Source organism: Cydia splendana, chromosome 19, assembly GCF_910591565.1.
Source record: "Cydia splendana chromosome 19, ilCydSple1.2, whole genome shotgun sequence".
Classification (NCBI taxonomy): Eukaryota; Metazoa; Arthropoda; class Insecta; order Lepidoptera; family Tortricidae; genus Cydia; species Cydia splendana.
In genome coordinates, this window is record NC_085978.1 from 8,917,812 (window position 1) to 8,939,011 (window position 21,200).

The 21,200-nt window shown below is 38.3% G+C and overlaps 3 protein-coding genes and 1 long non-coding RNA gene across 4 annotated transcripts in view; 3 read left to right on the forward strand and 1 right to left on the reverse strand.

Moving 5' to 3' along the window:
- LOC134800253 (iron-sulfur cluster co-chaperone protein HscB) overlaps positions 1 to 21,200 on the forward strand; it is a 125,858-nt gene that overhangs the window by 75,779 nt on the left and 28,879 nt on the right. The gene's annotated exons all lie outside the window — the stretch shown is intronic.
- On the forward strand, positions 1,153 to 5,066 carry LOC134799970 (small ribosomal subunit protein uS15m). The gene is made up of 5 exons (XM_063772400.1): positions 1,153 to 1,430; positions 2,407 to 2,540; positions 3,353 to 3,426; positions 3,902 to 4,023; positions 4,704 to 5,066. The coding sequence occupies exons 1-5, from the start codon at positions 1,243 to 1,245 to the stop codon at positions 5,011 to 5,013; spliced, it is 828 nt and encodes a 275-aa protein (XP_063628470.1). The 5' UTR covers positions 1,153 to 1,242; the 3' UTR covers positions 5,014 to 5,066.
- Positions 5,068 to 11,869, reverse strand: LOC134799971 (SH3 domain-containing protein Dlish). The gene is made up of 7 exons (XM_063772401.1): positions 11,730 to 11,869; positions 11,171 to 11,364; positions 10,397 to 10,584; positions 9,949 to 10,115; positions 8,816 to 8,914; positions 7,799 to 7,947; positions 5,068 to 5,832 (listed from the first exon to the last, which is right to left on the reverse strand). The coding sequence occupies exons 1-7, from the start codon at positions 11,776 to 11,778 to the stop codon at positions 5,668 to 5,670; spliced, it is 1,011 nt and encodes a 336-aa protein (XP_063628471.1). The 5' UTR covers positions 11,779 to 11,869; the 3' UTR covers positions 5,068 to 5,667.
- Positions 12,355 to 17,099, forward strand: LOC134799972 (uncharacterized). Its single transcript, XR_010145493.1, has 2 exons — positions 12,355 to 14,567; positions 14,907 to 17,099. It is a non-coding gene; the product is annotated as an uncharacterized LOC134799972 (long non-coding RNA).

The following is a 21,200-nucleotide window of genomic DNA, read 5'->3' on the forward strand; positions in this document are numbered from 1 at the left end:
AATTTAGTCATTACAAGGGTTCATAAATCATGATTTGATTTGAAGTTAATTTAGGTGATGCCAGTCAGGAACTGTCGCTAGTAAACCAGTAAAATCAGACAAGGCTTTCTCTAGCTTAGTACTTTAACCCTTTGAAACTTTTCGGAATGCACGAAAGTTGATATTGGGATGTAGCCGCGTCTGTCAGTTAACGGCTTTGGCGATCAAAGAGTTTTATCATTATTTTCTGTGTTAAACGCCAGTGTTTGCTTAACATACCTACAGTACCTGTCAGTACTGGTTTGCCAGTAAAAAAGATAGAAACAACTGGCATCGTCTAAACTAGCTTCTAAGAATAATAGATGCTCATTGTACAGGAATAATCTAGTAACTATTTTGAGAGTGCAGTTATAAAAGTAAGCTGGAGTTTTAATACTTAATAAAATCAGAGGTAAAATTTATATGGTATTGGTATAGTTTAATATATTTAGAACATGTGATTTAATTTATTCAGATGTGAAAGTATATACATAATAGCTTAATTGTTTATTTTAATTGAACATGTATTCTTTTCCTCAAATATTTGTTAGTTATGATGTAGTCATGTGAAGTGGTACACTTAGTACAAAAATTTTGCATATAAATATTTTCCAGTTTGAGGTTTGCACTCGAAAAGCAATAAATGGATGGTGAAAAGCAAAAAGTTTTATTTATCTCCTTTGAAGTTAGTACGTTTTTTTATAAATACGCAATCTTACCCTAAATAATAATTCATTTCACTTTCATTCATTCATTCATCTATTCTAAAAATGGATCATTTCAAGAAGTTAATAACCTCCGTTCGCCGGACACTTTCTGCTGTGAAGAACAAAGAAAGGTATATATGATTTCCCCCTGTCTATCTTAAAAGAAAGTGTCCGGCGAAAGGATAGATCTATTAGTCTGTGCGGAAAGAGAAGTGTTGTGACTTGTATGGGAACCAATACATTACCAGACTAACCCCTAAATAAATCTCAGTGAGTCATCAACGGAACGCAGTAATTCGTTGTTTTTTTTTATTAATTCGGAATAACGAGTTATGAAATAACGGTTAACAAGTTATTCTCGATACAACACTAGTATTTCTCGTCATTTTATTATCTGTGGTCATTCTTGTGTGTCAATGTCATTACTACCATCTGTCAAAAACAAAATAATAAAATAACATAGTTTTCAATAAAAGAAACTATATTGCTTAGAATAAATAGTGCAAATTTAACTAAAATGTTACGCCGCCTTACAACTACTATCATACAATCACGCGGTATAAAACACCAAGTAAAATTCAAATGGGTGAGACCCGAATATGTACCAGCTTACAAACCGGCCAAATCTGGCGACTTAGAAGGTCTTCCGCCGATTTCAGAGATGTCTTTAGGTCATGAGTATTCTTTAAGTGAAGAAGCTAAGGAGTAAGTATCATACTTCAATCCAATATGATATAACTAAATGTTAAGGCAACATAACCTATAAACACATCTTAATTTTGATCCACCTCTGACGTCTCTTGGTTCATTCTACAAAAAGTCATTCCCCTGGCCATACCTATTCCCAAATTCACAGGAGATGCCGCTTTTTTAGCATCTCATTGTTGGTGACTGTTTCCTGCCAAGTTCCATCTACAACCAAAACTCCTGAACGGAATCTCCTGGGAATTTGGGAATAGGGTATAGCCGAGGGAATGAGATAGCTGTAGAATGATCCTCTTATGTTACCACCTGTGTGTGTATTAGAAATATCAAAAATCCCACTCCAGATAAATATTAGCCGGGTCCACACAGAGCGACCATACGCGTGAGGCAATTTCCTCGCGCACAAAACGGCCAGTGTCGGCTGAGACGGTACGCGCGAGGCACGTCTACACTGGCCGTTTTGTGCGCGAGGAAATTGCCTCACGCGTATGGTCGCTCTGTGTGGACCCGGCTAATATTTCTCTGGAGTGGGATTTTTAGGGTTCCGTACCCAAAGGGTAAAACGGGACCCTATTACTAAGACTTCGCTGTCCGTCCGTCCGTCCGTCCGTCCGTCCGTCCGTCCGTCCGTCCGTCTGTCACCAGGCTGTATCTCACGAACCGTGATAGCTAGGCAGTTGAAATTTTCACAGATGATGTATTTCTGTTGCCGCTATAACAACAAATACTAAAAACAGAATAAAATAAAGATTTAAATGGGGCTCCCATACAACAAACGTGATTTTTGACCAAAGTTAAGCAACGTCGGGAGTGGTCAGTACTTGGATGGGTGACCGTTTTTTTTTTTTGCTTTTTTTTTTGTTTTTTTTTTTATATGGTACGGAACCCCTTCGTGCGCGATACCGACTCGCACTTGCCCGATTTTTGATATTTCTAGTCCTGATTAAAATAAATTAATGAAACTTTTATTTTTCAGTGCCCCAGAATCTGTAAACAAAATATTCTCAGCAGCGTTCCTAGGAAGTAAGCAGCATAACGAATTGATGAAGCAGGAACTCATGAACAGAGTCAGGAGGCATGCTTATGATGATAATACTGCTGAGACAAAGAGTAAATATTATTAGTAATTTAAATTGTATTTTTTTCTTATTTACTCGTAATGCATGTTAATTTTATTATAAGATGTAATGTTTTGAAAAGATGTGTCCCACCGAGTTTGTTGCCGGTCCTATATTGGGATAACCCTCCTCCAATTGAGGGGGGATTTAAATCTTCTCGAGGCAGAGGTGTAGCTTTATTTGACGTTCATAAGCGCATTGTAATATGCCTACTTGAATAATATAAACAATCTTTATATTTCTTATTTACTACAGGCACATTTTTGCGTAGGTGTCTGTATGAATTGTGGTAATGAATGTGATTCAGGAGCTTTCCACGGGCTGGCTGTCCTGTACAAACGCATTTTATTTCCTGTGTTGCGACTTTTTTATCGGCATTTAAAGCAGGCGATTATTCTTCTGAGCATATTTTTGACCATTTGTCATAGAAAAGGATACTCTTATACCTGCAAATCTTCAGATAAATCGCGTTTGAACAGGACAAACGGTAGACAATTTCATGGAATGCTCCTTCATCTGTTTCTTATCAGTCCTTATTCTAGTGCTTTTCTGGTTGTATCCTAAATAATTAGGCTCTATAACTGATGGCATGTAGCCTGAAGAAAAACAATTAACAGAATTAGTGTCAGATCAAAACCGTTTTAGCTCGAATAAATTTCAGCCGATATCTACTGAAACTGAAATGAAAAACTAATTAGTGTCCGACCAACACTAATTAGTATTTCATATCTTACTCTCAAAGTTTTAAATTACAGAAGTAAATTTCAACAAATACAAATCGTAATATGAATATATTATTTTCAGTTGCAAAGCTTACTGCGAAAATTCGTTGTCTTCAGGTCACCATGGAAAAATTTCCAAGAAATGTACTTGCAAAGGTTGGCACACAATGTTGATTGTTATTAATAAATAACACCCTTATTTACAAATTTTACTTGCCCTATTAGTATCTTTATTTTACCCTTTTTAACACAAAATATCAAAGTAACAAATTATTTAATTGCTATTGGAGGTTTGTACGAAGTTAATGAATACTATATTCTATCTGATGTACCTGTATTCCTCTCTTCCGTACAATAAAGTGTTATTTACTTACTTACTTACTGCCAATAGCAGAATATATGTGCCATTTACAATCAAAAGGGTACTTATTGTTAGTTGTCAATAAGGCACTATTTCCATATTGGCTTAATTTGAAATCAACCTTATTGACAACCAACAATGTGGTACCTTTTGGTTGAAAACGTCACATATGGTTTATTGCTGGTTTATTAGATGTACTGCACACAAAGGATCAGACTAAAAGTCTATCATCCATTAACAAGACTAACATACGTAACACTTATTTTTCAGAAAACTGTGCAAGAGATGATAGACAGGAGGAAGAAACTGTTGAAGTATCTCCGCACATATGACTACAAGAAGTTTGAGTGGCTCTTGGAGCAGTTAAATATTGAATACAAGGCACATCCAGAGTAAGTTTTAATTCAATTGAAGGGATGTTTACAAAAACAACATAACTGACTGTTGTTTTTGTAAACATCCCTTCAATTGTATTTAGTTAACATTTAAAAAAAGTTGGTTTTTATATATATAATTATACCAACCAAGTGATGCTTTTCAATTTATGTAGGATTTTAGATAGTATTTATTCAAGTTAACTGACACGCTAATATCAATATTATCAATCTTCGTGCGTTCACGATAGGCGTAGCGTCCAAAGGGTTAAAACTTAGACACAATGTAAAATTAGCTCTATAAAAACTAATAAGGTTCCATTCGTAAAAGATTTGCTACCATAAGCAGGCGTGGCTCACTCCGCGATTTCGTCCCGTCGCAACAAGTATATCCGTCCCACACCAATTTTGGTGGCTAGCCATAGGACGCGCGTGGCGCTTGCGCCACCTAGCGGTCATATCTGTCCTAATCGTAACTAATGCGTTATGTTAGAGAGTGAATCTTCTGTACCTAGTACTAGTACTATTATTTATTCTGTGCCAAAAGAGTAGTAAGTCCTATAGTAAGGGTATTCCACCTGTCCAATTTCTTTGTCCAATGTAATTGCGTATCTCACTCTCATTAAGCAAAATGTGAGATGCAATACACACTGGACAGACGGAATAGGTACCACCCTAAGTTATAATTTTGTTAACAGGTCTCATCACAAGCTGTCTCGCAAAGAATCCTTGAAAAGACTAACAGAAATGCATTGCGATGACATTCGCAATGAAAAACTTTCTACCTACCGCAACCTGCTAGAGAGTCAACAGGGTCCCTTCCTCAGGGAAAAACTAGAAGCACTAAAGTTTATCCGGAGCGAACAGGTAGATTTGCAGCTTAATATCACGGTCTCAGAACAAGATATCAAGAAAGTGGAAGAACAGTTGAAAGAATGGACAGTCAAGGATGAAATAAAACAACAGGCCAAGAAAAAGAAGAAGAATTTGATTGCCGACTTGGATTAATACACAAAAAAACATGAGTAGGTGGTAATTATGTGGTAGAGAAATAAAATAATATTACATATCTAATTGTTTTATTTCAAAATGATATTACATAAACCCTTACAATTATGTTAAAAAAAAGTTAAAATATGAAGCGTAATATGAGATTCAGTCAATTTTGGACGGATATTTTACACTAGCTAAAAATAATGTTCACGTCGAATTTGAAAATATATTGGAAGACGATTTAGGTATGTATATATTTTACATGGACACATGGCTATATAGTATAAAAGGTTAAGTGGGAGGCACTGCATTACATACTTATATAAAAATTATAAGAGTTATTAACTTATGGTCCCATCAAAAATTTACAGGAATGTTGATGCTATTAGATTAAGGTTTTTAATGGCCAATAACGCTTTGTGGTTTAGTCGCAAGTAGAATCTTTACAGACTGCTTCAAATTTTTATCAATTCTATGTATGTTGTTTTAGGAAAACAAAATCCTTTTCACAAAACCGGCGCAGACAGTAAGGCTGCGTTTCCACCAAGCAATTGCTGCATGGAGCACCCTGTTGTGTAGCGTGCCTCGTTTGAGGCATTCGCTTTATAAGTTATATGCGACCATATACAGTCTGTAGGCACTGGGCGGTGTGGTGTGGTGTGGTGCAGGTCAGAGCGTGGTGGTGTGCGGCGCGCGCGCGTAGGCGGTGGGGATGAAGCCGGAGCGGCGCGACTTGGGCGCGTGCGCCCACAGCCAGCCCTCCACCGTCTGCTGCGTCAGGTCGGCGTACACCCACTCGCCGCGCTTCACCGACAGGTCGTCCGGCGCCTGCGCCTGCAATACATACACACATACATACATACATACACATATATACATTTTGGATTTCACAGGCCTATAAATCCCGGTCTTTTGATAGGCTTGCGTGGGGATATAGATCCAACACGTAGAGACCCTTTGGAGAGCTTTAATGTCATGTAGAACGCCTGCTGAAACCCGTTCACGTGTGCAACAATAAACACCCACGAACCGGTCGCAGCAGGCATTGGGACTATTGTAGTAAAAGTGAATAGTATACCGGTCTATGGATTGAAGTTTGGGTGGAGAATGAGCAAGTTCTTCCATGTAATACATTATTATTAAAATGGTTTCTGTAGCAAATGGAACGCTCGCGCGCCACAGTGGTGCCATATTATTTCGAAGTTGAACCCACTATTATACATACGCGAAAAATAGTGAAATCCCGCAGAATATACCTACACACTTCCACTGTTTGTCACTAGTTGGTAGGTATTGACGTATTATATCTAAGGACTGGCCTTACGGGCACTAAAAATGGTACTAGTTCAGCGGTGTCACTGACGAATTTGAGCCAATCGTGCAGCCTAACGCAACTAGTCGCGACCAATCGCGCGCGTGATGCGAACTCATCAACCAATCACGCGCGTGATGCGAACTCATCAACCAATCGCGTTGTAGCGGTGTCACACCGCTGTACTGGCCCCATTCTTATTGCCTGTAAGGCCAGTCCTTAGATATTATACGTCAATGTTGGTAGGACTTCAGCCTTAAATAGTAAAGCTATAATTTTCTTCGAACTTCGAACTTCGAGGTTCCCAACCACATATGCAAATAGAGCATTGTGGTAAAAGCAAATGAACCCGTCTGGTGTTGAAAGGATGTGGAATGGTTCTATCTATGTATATGAAAAAGTCAGTAGTCTAAAGTACATAAAGTTGAAAAGATGTGGACAGGTTCTACACAAAAGTATTTTTTTTTTCACTTTTGACTAGTTTTGTAAAGTGTTTTCCAATACAGGGAGTATTCAACTCAAGGAATCTGAAACTTCCTTTGTAATTGAGGGCGCCCAAAGTGAACTATTACTTAAAGTTTCGCAGTTTCTCGATTGATCAGTTACCTTATAATCGTACAGCATGACTAGCTCCGTGCCGTGGTAGCGGCCGTCGTTGTGCGTGTTGTTGGTGCCGGCGGACATCACGGTACTGTTGGGGTTGGCGGGTGGAGAATGTTGGGGTGGCGGATGCGGGTTGTCTTGCTCAGTTACCTTATAATCGTACAGCATGACTAGCTCCGTGCCGTGGTAGCGGCCGTCGTTGTGCGTGTTGTTGGTGCCGGCGGACATCACGGTACTGTTGGGGTTGGCGGGTGGAGAATGTTGGGGTGGCGGCTGCGGGTTGTCTTGCTCAGTTACCTTATAATCGTACAGCATGACTAGCTCCGTGCCGTGGTAGCGGCCGTCGTTGTGCGTGTTGTTAGTGCCGGCGGACATCACGGTACTGATGGGGTTGGCGGGTGGAGAATGTTGGGGTGGCGGATGCGGGTTGTCTTGCTCAGTTACCTTATAATCGTACAGCATGACAAGCTCCGTGCCGTGGTAGCGGCCGTCGTTGTGCGTGTTGTTGGTGCCGGCGGACATCACGGTACTGTTGGGGTTGGCCGGTGGGGAGTGTTGGGGTGGCGGCTGCGGGTTGTCTTGCTCAGTTACCTTATAATCGTACAGAATGACTAGCTCCGTGCCGTGGTAGCGGCCGTCGTTGTGCGTGTTGTTGGTGCCGGCGGACATCACGGTACTGTTGGGGTTGGCCGGTGGAGAATGTTGGGGTTGCGGCTGCGGGTTGTCTTGCTCAGTTACCTTATAATCGTACAGCATGACTAGCTCCGTGCCGTGGTAGCGGCCGTCGTTGTGCGTGTTGTTAGTGACGGCGGACATCACGGTACTGATGGGGTTGGCCGGTGGGGAGTGCTGTGGAGGCGGCGACGGGTTGTCTTGCTCAGTTACCTTATAATCGTACAGCATGACTAGCTCCGTGCCGTGGTAGCGGCCGTCGTTGTGCGTGTTGTTGGTGCCGGCGGACATCACGGTACTGTTGGGGTTGGCCGGTGGGGAGTGCTGTGGGGGTGGCGGCTGCGGGTTGTCTTGCTGGTTCGCTGTAAATGTTTAATTTTATTACTCACTAAAGTGGCAAAATTTATGTTATTATTTTTATTAATCATAAAAACTTGGTTGTTGTTTCATATTAGCGATACGGACTCGCAAGCTCGTCTGTTAATTGCGAATTTCTCAGGCGACATAAATGGATCAAAATAAGATTCTATACGTGACGTCCCACGGGTAAAGGTGGTAACTTATGGCGGTTGGCGCTTACGACGCGTAGCAGACTATTTGTATAGGACCGTCGAGAATAACAGCATAAGCGCCTCCCGCCGTAAGGTACCTTTTCCCGTGGAACGTCACATATAACCATAGACAATAAATAGGTGATATCAGGGATCGGATACCGGTATTTTTTGTATGGGAACGAAAACGGTGTTTTTTCGTTCTTTGTTAATAATTTCATTTCTAATTTGGCAATCTAATAATACGGGTGAGCATCCTTGGTACAATGCCTCAAGGGCCTATTTTAGATTTAAGCTAGTTATTAATTTCGTTTAGTAGTACCACTGTATATATATTGTATGTAAATAAATGTTTTAAAAAATAATACGAAGTCGTTACCTAAAAACACAACTCAGTCCTACATTTGGAGTATAAAATAATTCAAAATATTTATTTCTAAGTTTTTGCGAAAAACCGGTTCCGATCCCTGGGTGATATTATCCCTAAGAAGTGATATCTTCTAGACAATCTTTAGTAGATTCCTTTCCCTAAGGTTTATTACGAAATAGTAAGGTCAATGCGATTGCTTTTAGTTTCAGCAATCGCTGCTTTGTCGAGGAAATGATCAATAGTGTTACTGTTTTAGAGAAAAACGCTTTTTGATAAGGTTTATTATGAAATAGTAGTTAATTTTCTTACCTTGTACCACAGCAGGATACACAAATCCAGAAGGAATAAAACCTTCCTGTCCATCACTTCGCACAATCCAGTACCAGTCTGGGTCTTCTCTGTTCAAAACTGGAAAATATAAGCAATTGAGCAATCAATAAAGAATGTTTCATATGAAAGGACTATGCGTCAAAATGGCCCCAAAACTAACAGAGTTGAGAGTTAGATCATTAGATAGGTATTTCTCTGTACTTCATTTTGTTCTATGGGCACCGAGAGTAATTCCATTGCAGAACTGAGATATTGGTATTTTAGTCAAAATGTCGTCACCCTTATTACCTAGGCAATAGAGTCCACCGCCGGGCGAGCGCGGCAAATCATTCAGTGTACTCGCCCGGCGGTGCGCGAACATGCAGCAATTAATTTACTTACTTGGATTCTATTGCCTAGGTAATAAGGGTGACGACATTTTGGCTAAACTACCAATATCTCAGTTCTGCAATGGAATTCCGCTTGTTGCCCATAGGACAAAATGAAGTACTAAGAAATACCTATCTCTCATTTCTGTTGGCGTTGGGTCCAGGTTCCATACAAAGTTGCCCATGGTCCTCTCTAATTAGATAAGCAGCTAAGTGCACTTGTAGAAAAATAGCTATAATAATTGCTCAGCCGTCTAGTATTTAAATTACATATTGTCATTGAATAGATAGTAGCTGGGTAGAGTTGGCTCATATTGCTCCATAGTATCCATATTCCTACCAAGGTATTGCACTACACTACATAACGGGTTATTCCCACTAGTTACCACCAAATTGTTACCAGTGATAACTACTGGAAAAAAAAAACCCAGTACATAGTTCCAGTGGTAAAAGGTTGGAAAAAAATTCCCAGTAGTTACAGTTGTTACTGGTAACAACTTGGTGCTAACAAGTGGGAATAACCCTACATAACAGTATGGCATATCAATCACATAATCATATCAGTGGGAACATCCTGTAAGAGTCACATGCTTATCAGACCTGTCTCGGCACTATTAAGTATTTTAGGGTTGACCAATTGAAAATTGAACATATTTATCATATAGGAATTGTCAATCCGTGATTTCGAAATTGTACTAAACTGAAAGGTTTTAAATTATTTTATGAGTTTATTTATGTACCTACCTGTAACAAACTCCCCTCTCTCAACATCAACATCATTCTCGTCCCGGGCAGTGAAAGTGTAGAGCACCACATATCTGCCCGAGGGATCTTTGCTGAACGGACATGCTTCACCCTCGCTGCCCAGCTCCGAGTGCCCATCGTTTGTTGCACCGTCTGAGACTGATAATCTGGAAAAATTGGAAATTATAATAATGTTGGGTAATGATAATAAAAATAGGTCTTCTGTTTTTTTTTTAAGAATGTTTTGTCTGCTGAAATCAGGTTTGAACCCACGTACCATACATACCATAGTATGGTTTCAAGCCTGAGTGATTATGACTGTTTCAAAATTCACTACAGTATTTTTAGAACATTAAATGTGATGTGCTGCATGCAGCCTCATACTAACGTTTTGTTATGAATCAGTACGACTCGAAAGGGAACATAATATATTGACTTAATAACTTACTGTGAAACATCTCTGTGTTGTATATCAGCTGGTGACCTGCTCCTCGGTAGTTTCTTCTTCAAGTCATGGTGCTCGCAGGGGGCACAGTACGAGTGAGGTATGAAGCCCTCCCTCCGTGACTCTGCCACTATCACATACACCCAATCATTTTCTCGATATAATACATTTACAATTTGACCGCGTTTTACCTGTAAACCAAAATATGATCTCATCATGCAATTTGACGACCCGTCTGGCCTAGTGGGTAGTGACCTTGCCTGCGAAGCCAATGGTCCTGGGTTCAAATCCCGGTAAGGGCATTTATTTGTGTGATAAACACAAGTATTCATTCCTGAGTCATGGGTGTTTCCTATGTATGTAAGTATGTATATCATCGCCTAGCACCCATAATACAAGCTTTGCTTATTTTGGGGCTAGGTTGATCTGTGTAAGATGTCCCCTAATATTTATTTAATTACACATATGTAATTCGAAAAAGAAAATTGCTGCTTTCACAATAATAAATAAAACTTGTTAAGGTCGCCGGAAGACGCTGGATGTGGACGTCTTATTGCTGAGATGATGAATAAATAAAACATGCTTTATCACATGTAGTATTAAAGTGACCAATGGGTTTATAATAACCCTTTGTCTGGCAAACTTCTGCTGTGGGAATGTTTATGTAAAAAATTCCAACAACTCTTAAATTATGTATGCCAGCTCAAGGGTTATATTAGAAATACTAACTTCACAGTGACTATTAAGTAATGTAACCAGTATGAAAATAGGAGTTACCTCTAACTCATCATCGACGCAGGGTGCGAAATCATGCAGCACCACCATTTTGGAATCTGGACTTAGACCATGTTCCTTCTCTATACCAACTCTCACTAAGGTCTCTATACTTGCTGATCCAGTGATCCGGCCCATGCCAGGGCTGAGCCCTGAGCCTGGTCTGGACAAATCCTTGTCTGAGTCTCCACTGCTTGCTATAAAAAAAATTAGCTATATAGAAATTTCTATGCCTAGTGGTAACTAATAACTTCTATGTTTCGTTATTACGTTAATTAACATGGCTTTTAGCGTAATACTCTGTCTTTATCAAATAAAATAAAATATACCTCTTGTTTATAAAATGCATTACTGATTAGGATTATGCTAGAAGCTTTACAGCTTTACAGTTTTACATTATTTTTAAACAGGAATAAACCAGTCACGGAGCGAGACTAATTACTCTCTCGATATGGGTGGTATATGACAAACAAGGCGAAATTACTAGTTTTACATTTATATGTAGAAAGTTGGAGGTCATTGACATAAAGTTCCCACGATGAAAGCTCCATTAAGTACTCACATTTCTTTTTCTTCCCCCGTCTTATTCTCACTGGACATAAGAATGCCATATTGACTAAAGATAATTTTAATACATAACTAACTAAATTAGAAGATACTTATTGCGATACTACGCGTTCTTTTGTGTAATAAATGATTTACAGTTTTTTTTTTTTTTTTTTTTTTTTATTGGCATCGCGCTCCTGGCGCATTCAGCCAAACGAGTAAAACGGGGAAACGCAATTAAAGGATTACATAATAACGGATATTTCGGAATTTTGGGCAAGGATCAGGGAAAGGTAACGTATAGTAAATTATAGTTTTATATTATGATGTGAAAGGAATGAATACAATATTTTAAATACATATGGAGAGGAATCATTAATATGCAGGAGTGATGTAATGGATGTAGGAAACGGAACTTTTATATCTGACAGCTGTCTTAATAACAAGGAACAATCATGTAGGTTACATGCAAAAAATATATGGTTAAGATCAGCGGGGTCAGCTCCGCAAATACATGCGGAACTGGCCACGCGATTTTGCAGTTTCAGGTGTTGCGGAGTACATACATGACCCAACCTCATTCGGATTAACATACTGGTAGCCGGTTTTGACAAAGAGATTTTAGCAAACCATGGTTTGGCAGGAATTGATGTTTGAATGCTCCGATAGTGTAACCCAGGAGCAGTACCTGCACCCGATGTCCACTGTTTCGTCCACTCCTTTCGTAGGTATAATTTGGGCAAAGCTAACAGGTCTTCAGAAACATTTTTAAATGGAAACATGTCTCCACAGCTAATAGCATCTCGAGCTAATTCATCAACTTTTTCATTGCCTTTAATCCCTCTGTGACCAGGAATCCAAGCAATAGAGACAGAATACCCTTGTAAATGACATTTTAACAATAAGCTACGGATTTGATAAATAATTGGATTATGAGATTTAGATTTGAAAGGAAATTTAGATATTGCTTGAAGAGAACTTAAAGAGTCTGAAAAAATAATTGTGTTTTTAAGATGCATTATGATGATAAATTCTAATGCTTTCAGGATTCCAAAGCATTCACCACTGTACACAGAGGATTCAGGAGGCAACTTTATCTTTTGGTAAATATTGGATTGAATGTGAAGTACACCAATACCAACACAGCCATTGGTGGACATCTTAGAAGCATCTGTATACATATGATTAGCACCCTGACAATCAGTACCAATAAAACCCAGAAATTGTTGGTTTTGATCTATATCATTCTTTGAAATACCTATATTCAGGAGAACCGGCGGGACTAATGTAAGAGACTCATATTCATGTTGAAAAATGGGAAGTGTAGAAGAGCTAACAGTGGGAGCTGAAATAGATTTAAGCTTTTGAAAACTTTTGATTAAACAAGGAGGACTCTTGTGTTTCCAATAATTGGATGTAGTTATTTGAAGAAGGAGGCTAGACAAGATACCCCAGAGTTGGTGATTAGAGAATTGGGAGCAACGGAAAATAAATCTATCACAAAGATATTGGCGTCGTAAATGGAGCGGAGGCTCAACACACTCAACTTGCATAGCATTAATAGGGCTTGAATTCATGGCGCCACAAATTATTCTCAGGGCTTTAGATTGAATACGGTCTAGTTTTTGGAATCCAGCTACATATCCAGGCTCTAACAAAAATGTCCCGTAATCTAAAATACTTCTTATTAAGGCATTGTACATTAATTTCATACAAAAAGGATGTGAACCCCACCAAACACCAGAAACACACCTAAGGATATTAATATTTTTTTCACATTTAGAAACTATGTACTCACAATGTGGGAGGCCTGTTAATTTACTGTCTAAAATGACACCAAGGAATTTAGTTTTATCTTTTACTGAAACGGAGTAGTTATCAAATTGAACCTTGATTGGAGGAGGAAATAGCTTTCTAGTAAATAAAACCACAACACTTTTAGAAACAGAAAGTTCTAAACCATTAGAATCTAACCATGACTTCAAGAAACCTAAGGAACAAGTGACCGATCTACTGGCCTGTTCAGGAGAAAGATTTGATGAGTAAAGTAATAAATCGTCGGCATACTGTAAGACCCTAACTGTACCATTTAGAGATGACTCTAAATCAGACGTATAGATATTGTATAACAATGGACTTAATACAGATCCTTGTGGTAGTCCTCTCCACACTAAACGAGAAATTCTATTGTTGTTGTCTATAAGAAGACTAATGGACCGTTCAGATAAAAGGTTTATTACAAAATTACTTAACATTTCTGGAATGCCTAACTTGAGAAGCTTTTCATGTAACACAGAAACCAAAACATTATCATAAGCAGCACTTATATCCAGAAAAGCGGCTACTACTGACTCATTTTTAGAAAAAGCCAATCGTATATCTGCAATTAATATTGACAAACTATCATAGGTAGATCTACCTTTTCGGAATCCAAACTGACTATGAGATAGTAATTGGTTCTTTTCAACAAAAAATTCTAGTCTGTTTTTAATTAAGTGTTCAGCTATTTTTGCAAATACTGAAGAAAGGGCAATAGGGCGATAGGATGAAACATCTGATGCTGGTTTATTGGGTTTTAAAATAGGAATAACTATTTGGGATCTCCATGAATCTGGGACTATACCGGACTGAATAACTGAATTTACTATGCTTAGATAATAAGAAAGTATGCCATCACTGGCATTTACTAAAAATGAGTAAGGCACTCCATCTTCACCAGGAGCACTATCTTTTAAATTACTTAACACACCTTTTAATTCCTCCATTTTAAAAGGGCAATTAAAGGTGGAATCTAAGGAAGGATCGTATAAAAATGTTGCAGGTTGGAACACAAACTCTTCAGGAACAGATGAAGGTGCTAGTCTGTCTATAAATTGTTGTGCAAGATTAGGAGGCAGTGTACGCCTTGAGGGTTCATTGAATGCATGTCTGAACCTTTTGATGTTGTTCCATACTATGGAAGGTTTTACATTGGGATTGAGAGACGCACAAAATCGTCTCCAACCTTCATATTTCTTCCTACGTAACAATTTCTTGGTATCACGCGCAACCTGCATATAAGACTCAAAGTTTTCAGTTGTCATAGAATGGCGATAAAGTTTCTCAGCCTCCTTTCTGTTTTTAATTGCTTGGGAACAATCCTGATCCCACCAAGGTGGAGAGGGAATTTTATTAATTACACTATTCTTTACAGGGAATACATCATCAGCTACTTCTATGATCACCCTGGCCAGGGCAACCGAGCAGCCGACTATGTCAGTATCATCTAAACTAGGCAAAAACAACAATTTCTTCTCTACACAGCTTTTGAAATTTTCCCAGTCAACATTACATAAATTGTATTTAAGCCTTGGGCTAGGTTTCGGAGATGGACGTGTAGATGAAGGAAATGAGACTATAATTGGAAAATGATCACTACCAAATGTAGAATCAAGAGTTTGCCAGGTGAAAGAAGATGCAAGTTCAGCAGAGCAAATGGATAGATCAACAGCGCTGGGTGATTCTGTAGGCGCTGTACGGCGAGTTGGAGAGCCAGTATTAAGTACACAAAGATTGTGATCATCTAAGATTTTTAAAACACGAAGTCCATTATAGTTGGATACTGAACTGCCCCAAAACTGATGGTGTGAGTTGAAATCTCCTAGAATCAACAAGGGCCTAGGTAGAGAAGAAATTATATGTTCTAATTCATTAAAAATAGAAGATGATTGATGAGGAATATATACAGAGAGAATGCAGATGTTATTTACAATGGCAGCAACAATTGAGAAATCATCACTGTGAGATGGAAGCTGAAGAGATGAAAATGATTCAGAGTTCCTGATGAGTAAAGCTACTCCACCCCACCCATCAGGACGGTCCTCTCTGAGGCATGAATAGCCAGTAGCTCTAAGAAGAGCTCCAGGCTTGAGCCATGTCTCAGATAGGGCAAAAACACATGGATTAAATTTATTTAATAAATGAATTAAATCATGTTTTTTATTGATTATGCTTCTGCAATTCCACTGTATTATATTGTCCATTATTTTTAATTGCAAATGTAAGAGAGTCGATCATAGGGGCAACGTGGGACGGTAAAGTAAGGTTTGGCTTAGACAATAGAGTTCTTAGGGCCTCAATAGACTCGGCGATTACTAGTCTATCTTCTTTTTCTGTTTCCTGACGTAGAGCACAACCGTTTTGAGGAGAAGGGATGGCGTATTCGCTTATAATGGCCCGATGTGCAGCCACATCATAGCCAAGTGTAGTCTTTTTAACAGAAGGACGAGGTTTCAAAAAAATAGTTTTTCTACTGCTATGGCTAGGAAGGCGCATATTCGAACTTGGGCCTGGAACTGAAGTTTGGACACTGTTACGAGGTAAATCTGATCGAGTATGTGATGGTGACACTTGTGATTTGACCATGTCTGCAAACGATTTCGATATGGCTGGATGCAGTTTAACTGCTTCTCCATAGGAGATGCAGTTATTAGCCATACTGACTTTGATCTCTTTTTGTCTAACATATTCTGGACATGACCTGTTTGTGGCAAAGTGAAAGCCATTGCACAAACAGCAAATGGCTTCCTCCTCCTCCACAACACAGGTATTTCCCGCATGCATTTCTCCACACTTAAAGCATTTGGGCTTTGAACGGCAATTGTTTTTTGTATGACCGAATTTACAGCATAAAAAGCATTGAATGGTAGGAAAAATGTACAATTCCACGGCAAGAGAGTTGTAGCATGAAAAGACTCGTTTAGGTAATACTTGACCATCAAATGTCAATACGACTGTCTCTGAGGGTTGCCAGGTAGTAGAACCATTAACCACAACTCTGTGATTTAAACGTCGTACTTTTAGTACCTTTCCACACCCCATGGGCACGGAAATGTTGGAAATTATTTCTTCCTCCGACCACTGTGCAGGAATACCGCGAACCAAGCCCATACGGGTCACCGAAAATGACGGAATGTATGCAGTAAGATTTTCTGACTCAAGGCACGTATCAGTAACAAATAAGTTCGCATCTATGTAATTTGAAAACGACATTGCTATACGTGTCCTACCAATGCGCTTAACACTTCCATTTATAATGTTTTTGAAACCTTTTTTGACTAAGAATTTCCCAAAGGAGACCGGGTGTAAGGATGATTTTGCATCAGTTTGTTTAATTTGAACGTGCACCGTAAAGGGAGCAACATCTGAAGATGAGAATAAATTCCTGCCAACCTTGGCGCTAGTATTGTCATTGTTTGTATTTAATTTATCCGAAGAGTTTACGTTAGGCTGAATATTAGACTTTGAAGGAGCTTGGGTGTCTTGTATGTTCTCCTGACAATCGCACGAATAGTCCCCGCCATTATTTTTCCTTCTTTTTTTATTACATGCTTTGCATCGTTTGTGACTCTTATTTCTTTTACGTTCACTCCTGCTTTCCACAGAAGTGTCCGTGTCCATAGCCGATTCTACTGTTATATTACTTCCGACCTGGAGGTTTTCACCTCCAGGGTCAGGGGGATCGTCGTCCCCCGCCATTACATATCGCCAAAAAACTTACCAACTACGACGAAATCACACTAATTATATATACAAATACAATAATATATACAAACTATGTGAAAAATTATATACAAATTACCGATTCCCTGATCTACAATATTAAAATTGAAATTAAATTTACAAGAAACCTAAAACTTGACCGCCGCGTTTCACGTTTCCCGCGCTTTTCGATTTACAGTTTTACATGTCAGAAAAGTTCACAAAACAACTTTGACGAGATTGAGTTTCGTTTTTGCACTAAAAACCGGTTCTAGGATGCGAAGCGTTAAAATATTTTTCTAGTCGTACTAAAGAAAAACAGTAACAATCATATTTAACTTTTTGTCTACAAGATTTTTGATTTAGTTATTCATAAAGTTTGTAAGTAACAGACAAAATGAAAAGAAATAAAAATACATAATACACCATTCAACATCAGAAAACGAAACGCCATCGAAACGCCGAGATATTGACATTGACAGAGCTATCTAACCGAAATTCGCAAATTGCGGGGATTTTTCTCTTTAAGACTGACAAAGAAAAATGCCCGCAATTTGCGAACTTCGATTTTCGCGGTAGCCCCTCAGATTGACAAAATGGCAAACGCGTGGCGCGGTTATTTGATTGGAGGTTTTTGTGCATTTTTAACCGAATTCCAAGATAAGAAAGCAGGAGCTTCTAATCTAAAATATTTACTTATTTTAGGCAATAGGGAGTATGACTGTAATGTTCTGTCGCTAGAGTGCAGCACTTTAGTAAACCATAGAGTACAGCCTGGCAAAAAAGAGTAGAAATTAAAAAGTGGCAACACTGTAGTGTCGTCCCTTTCAAATCAATATATATAAAGGCCCCAGTACACAATGGGCCATCGCCGGCCACTCCAAGGGACGCAGCCATGCGGTAGAATGAGATAGCAATATCACTTGCTCCCTCTAACGCATAAATGCGTCCCTTGGAGTGGCCGGCGATGGCCCATTGTGTACTGGGGCCTTAAGAGAACGGGACGACACTACAGTGATGCCACTTTTTAATTTCTACTCTTTTTTGCCAGGCTGTAGGTAACTTATACATACTAGGCCTTAAACAGTTTTTTGACAAGTTTTCACTATGACATTGATGCACCAAGGCGGTTTGTATGGTTTGTTTACAGGTGGCCTACCGCGAAACGCAAAAATCGAAATTTCTTTATCTGCCTCTCTATCGATCGAATAAGCAAGAGTGATAGAGAGGCAGAAACAGAACTTTCGATTGTCGTGTTTCACGATAGGCCATGTGATTGACCTAGTGACGCATGATGTGTCATTGATGATGGCAATGAGGTTTGTTTACTGTATAATAATATGCTAATGGTGCCACCCATGGTATAATAATATAGGCTGCTATTTAACTGATCACCAGATTTAGTAAAATTTAATACCAAAAAAATCTATTTTACCACCCTAAAATCATGAATGATCACCAAAATTATAACACCATTTTAATGTGAAATGATTACCAATTTTATTACATTTTACTATCCTTTTAAACGAAATGACACCAAACTAATCATTATTAACCCAAAAATAGTCAATGATTACCAAATTTCGAACCCCATTTTAATGTGAAATGATAACCAAATTTTTACATCTTGCTATCCTAAGATGACACCAAAAAGAAAATGACACCAAAATAATCATTGTAAACCCAAAAATAGTAAATGACCACCAAAATTAGAACTCCATTTTAATGTAAAATGATAACCAAATTTTTAAATCTTGCTATCCTATTAAAGCAAATGGCTCCAAAATAATCATTGTAAATGCAAAAATAGTAAATGATCACAAAAATTGTAACCACATTTTAATTAAAAATGTGCAAACATTTAATATATCGTTATCCTATTAAATTAATTAGGGTTTACTCGGGTAATTCCGAATGTCGAAAACTGTCGGATAATTCCGAAAAGAGACTTTTATTATGATGGAATTAAGGGTGATTTTCATCTGAATTTCGGAATTATCCGACATTCGGTATTACCCGAATACACCTTAATCCACTTCGTCAACTTTTTCTAGTCGCATTTTATTTCTGTAACAGTCGCAGTTCTAACCTAACCTAACCCACTTTTCTAGTAGCATTTTGTTTCTGTAAGGGTCGCAGTTCAAACTTAACCTAACCCACTTTTCTAGTAGCATTTCTTTTCTGCACTTAACTCATAGCAGTTTAACTTACTTTTCTAGTAGCATAACGAAATGCTACTAGAAAAGTAGATTAGGTTAGGTAGGTATGCGGTGCGGGCTACGGGGGGTTGAGCGGGAGGGGCTAGTAATTTTGGCATCAGTTTACTTTATTTGGTAATATGTATACATTTTTTGGTAATCATAGTGGTTTATTTAGGTGAAAATATCGCATTAATTTGGTCTTCAAGATTTGGTGATCATTAATGATTTTTGGTGATCATTCAATATATTTGGTATTTGAATACAATTTGAAGTGCAGTCGTAATTAAAGTGGTGGTACTTTTGTATTTTTAGGCCTTATGTTTTTGGTGTTCAGTATTTTTTTTTTGGTAAGCATGATTTTTTTATTTAGGGTACCAAAGTATTTTTTGGTGGTCATTATATTTGTAGCCAATAATATACTCCGCCTGGTACTCCATTCCGAGATTCGCGTATGACCTAACTGACACGCGCCTACGTCATCATGCTGTTTACAGGTTCTCAAACTTTGAAATGTGGGAGAATTTTAACCAACGGTGAAAATTATTTTAACGGCATTAATTTTAAGTTATTCATGTAGAAACATAGTAAAATAAAACAAATCTAATGTATTAAATTAAACTTTATTTATCTATACAAGACAAACGTTTAAAAAACTAATTCACAGTTACACATTAATTACCAAGCTTACGACGTGAAAAGTTTGGAAAACACTGCGACTGCTGACACTGAGCGAGAAGGAAATAACAATTAACACGCGTTCGACAAGGATGACGGTCAGGGCATGAAGTTATCTAGATCCGAATTGTCAAATGTGCACAGCGCTATCCTGTGTTGCCAGTAGTGTAAACATAATTACCCGAACGTCTGAAATTTCTTTCGTGAATCGGAAGATATTGCTAACGAGTAATTAAAAATGACGTGTTATTGTAAAATTTAAGCTAAAATACATATAAATGAAAATTATAAAGAAATATTTTAACTTATTAACCATAGGTATAATGTACCCATGTAACATGTTATGTTGAAATAAAGTGGCAATGTTATTGTGACGTAGGCCCGTGTCACTCTGGGAATGGAAGACCATGTTTTATTAGACCATGGTGCCACCTACACAGAGCTTTGCCTAATATTCCCTATTGTTCACTACTAGAACTATAGTTGGTCAAGCAGATCTTGTCAGTAGAAAAAGGCGGCAAATTTGAAAAATGTAGGCGCGAAGGGATACGTGTCATAGAAAATTTGAATTTCGCGCCTTTTTCTACTGACAAGATTTGCTTGACCATCTATACAAACTAAAGCTTCACGAAAAGTGTTCGATCGACAAGGGGATGTTAAAAAAAATACACCATGTACAGTTGAAATGCTTATATTTCACAATTCATGATTAGGTATTAAATTGGGTAAGTATAACTAGTATAAGTATACATTATAAAGGCAGTCCTCCATTTATATATTATAACAACAATTTTATAACACGCGTACACCCTCTCATCTAAAATGTTTATTTGGCACATTTAAAATACAAAAATACGAACCATTTATTTCAACAAAGATATGTACAACCATAGAGAAATAAGTAGCATAGATTGCTCACTCCATACATCGGTAGCTGTACTGATAAATCCGCTACATGACGCTAGATGTCGACTACGAAAATAATAAGCGTTTTGGTAAGAAAACTGATGTATGGAGTGAGCACTGAGCACTCTATTAATTATGTTTACTTATTTCTGTATGGTACAAAGTTCAAACAATTTCCTACTAGT

Coding starts and splice junctions, on each gene's coding strand:
- LOC134799970 (XM_063772400.1), top strand. CDS start 1,243: ATGTTACGCCGCCTTACAACTACTATCATACAATCACGCGGTATAAAA. Junction 2,541..3,352: donor TAATACTGCTGAGACAAAGA/GTAAATATTATT, acceptor TATTATTTTCAG/TTGCAAAGCTTACTGCGAAA. Junction 3,427..3,901: donor CAAGAAATGTACTTGCAAAG/GTTGGCACACAA, acceptor CTTATTTTTCAG/AAAACTGTGCAAGAGATGAT.
- LOC134799971 (XM_063772401.1), bottom strand. CDS start 11,778: ATGGCATTCTTATGTCCAGTGAGAATAAGACGGGGGAAGAAAAAGAAA. Junction 11,365..11,729: donor ACGGGGGAAGAAAAAGAAAT/GTGAGTACTTAA, acceptor TTTTTTTTATAG/CAAGCAGTGGAGACTCAGAC. Junction 5,833..7,798: donor TCATGCTGTACGATTATAAG/GTAACTGAGCAA, acceptor TATGTATTGCAG/GCGCAGGCGCCGGACGACCT.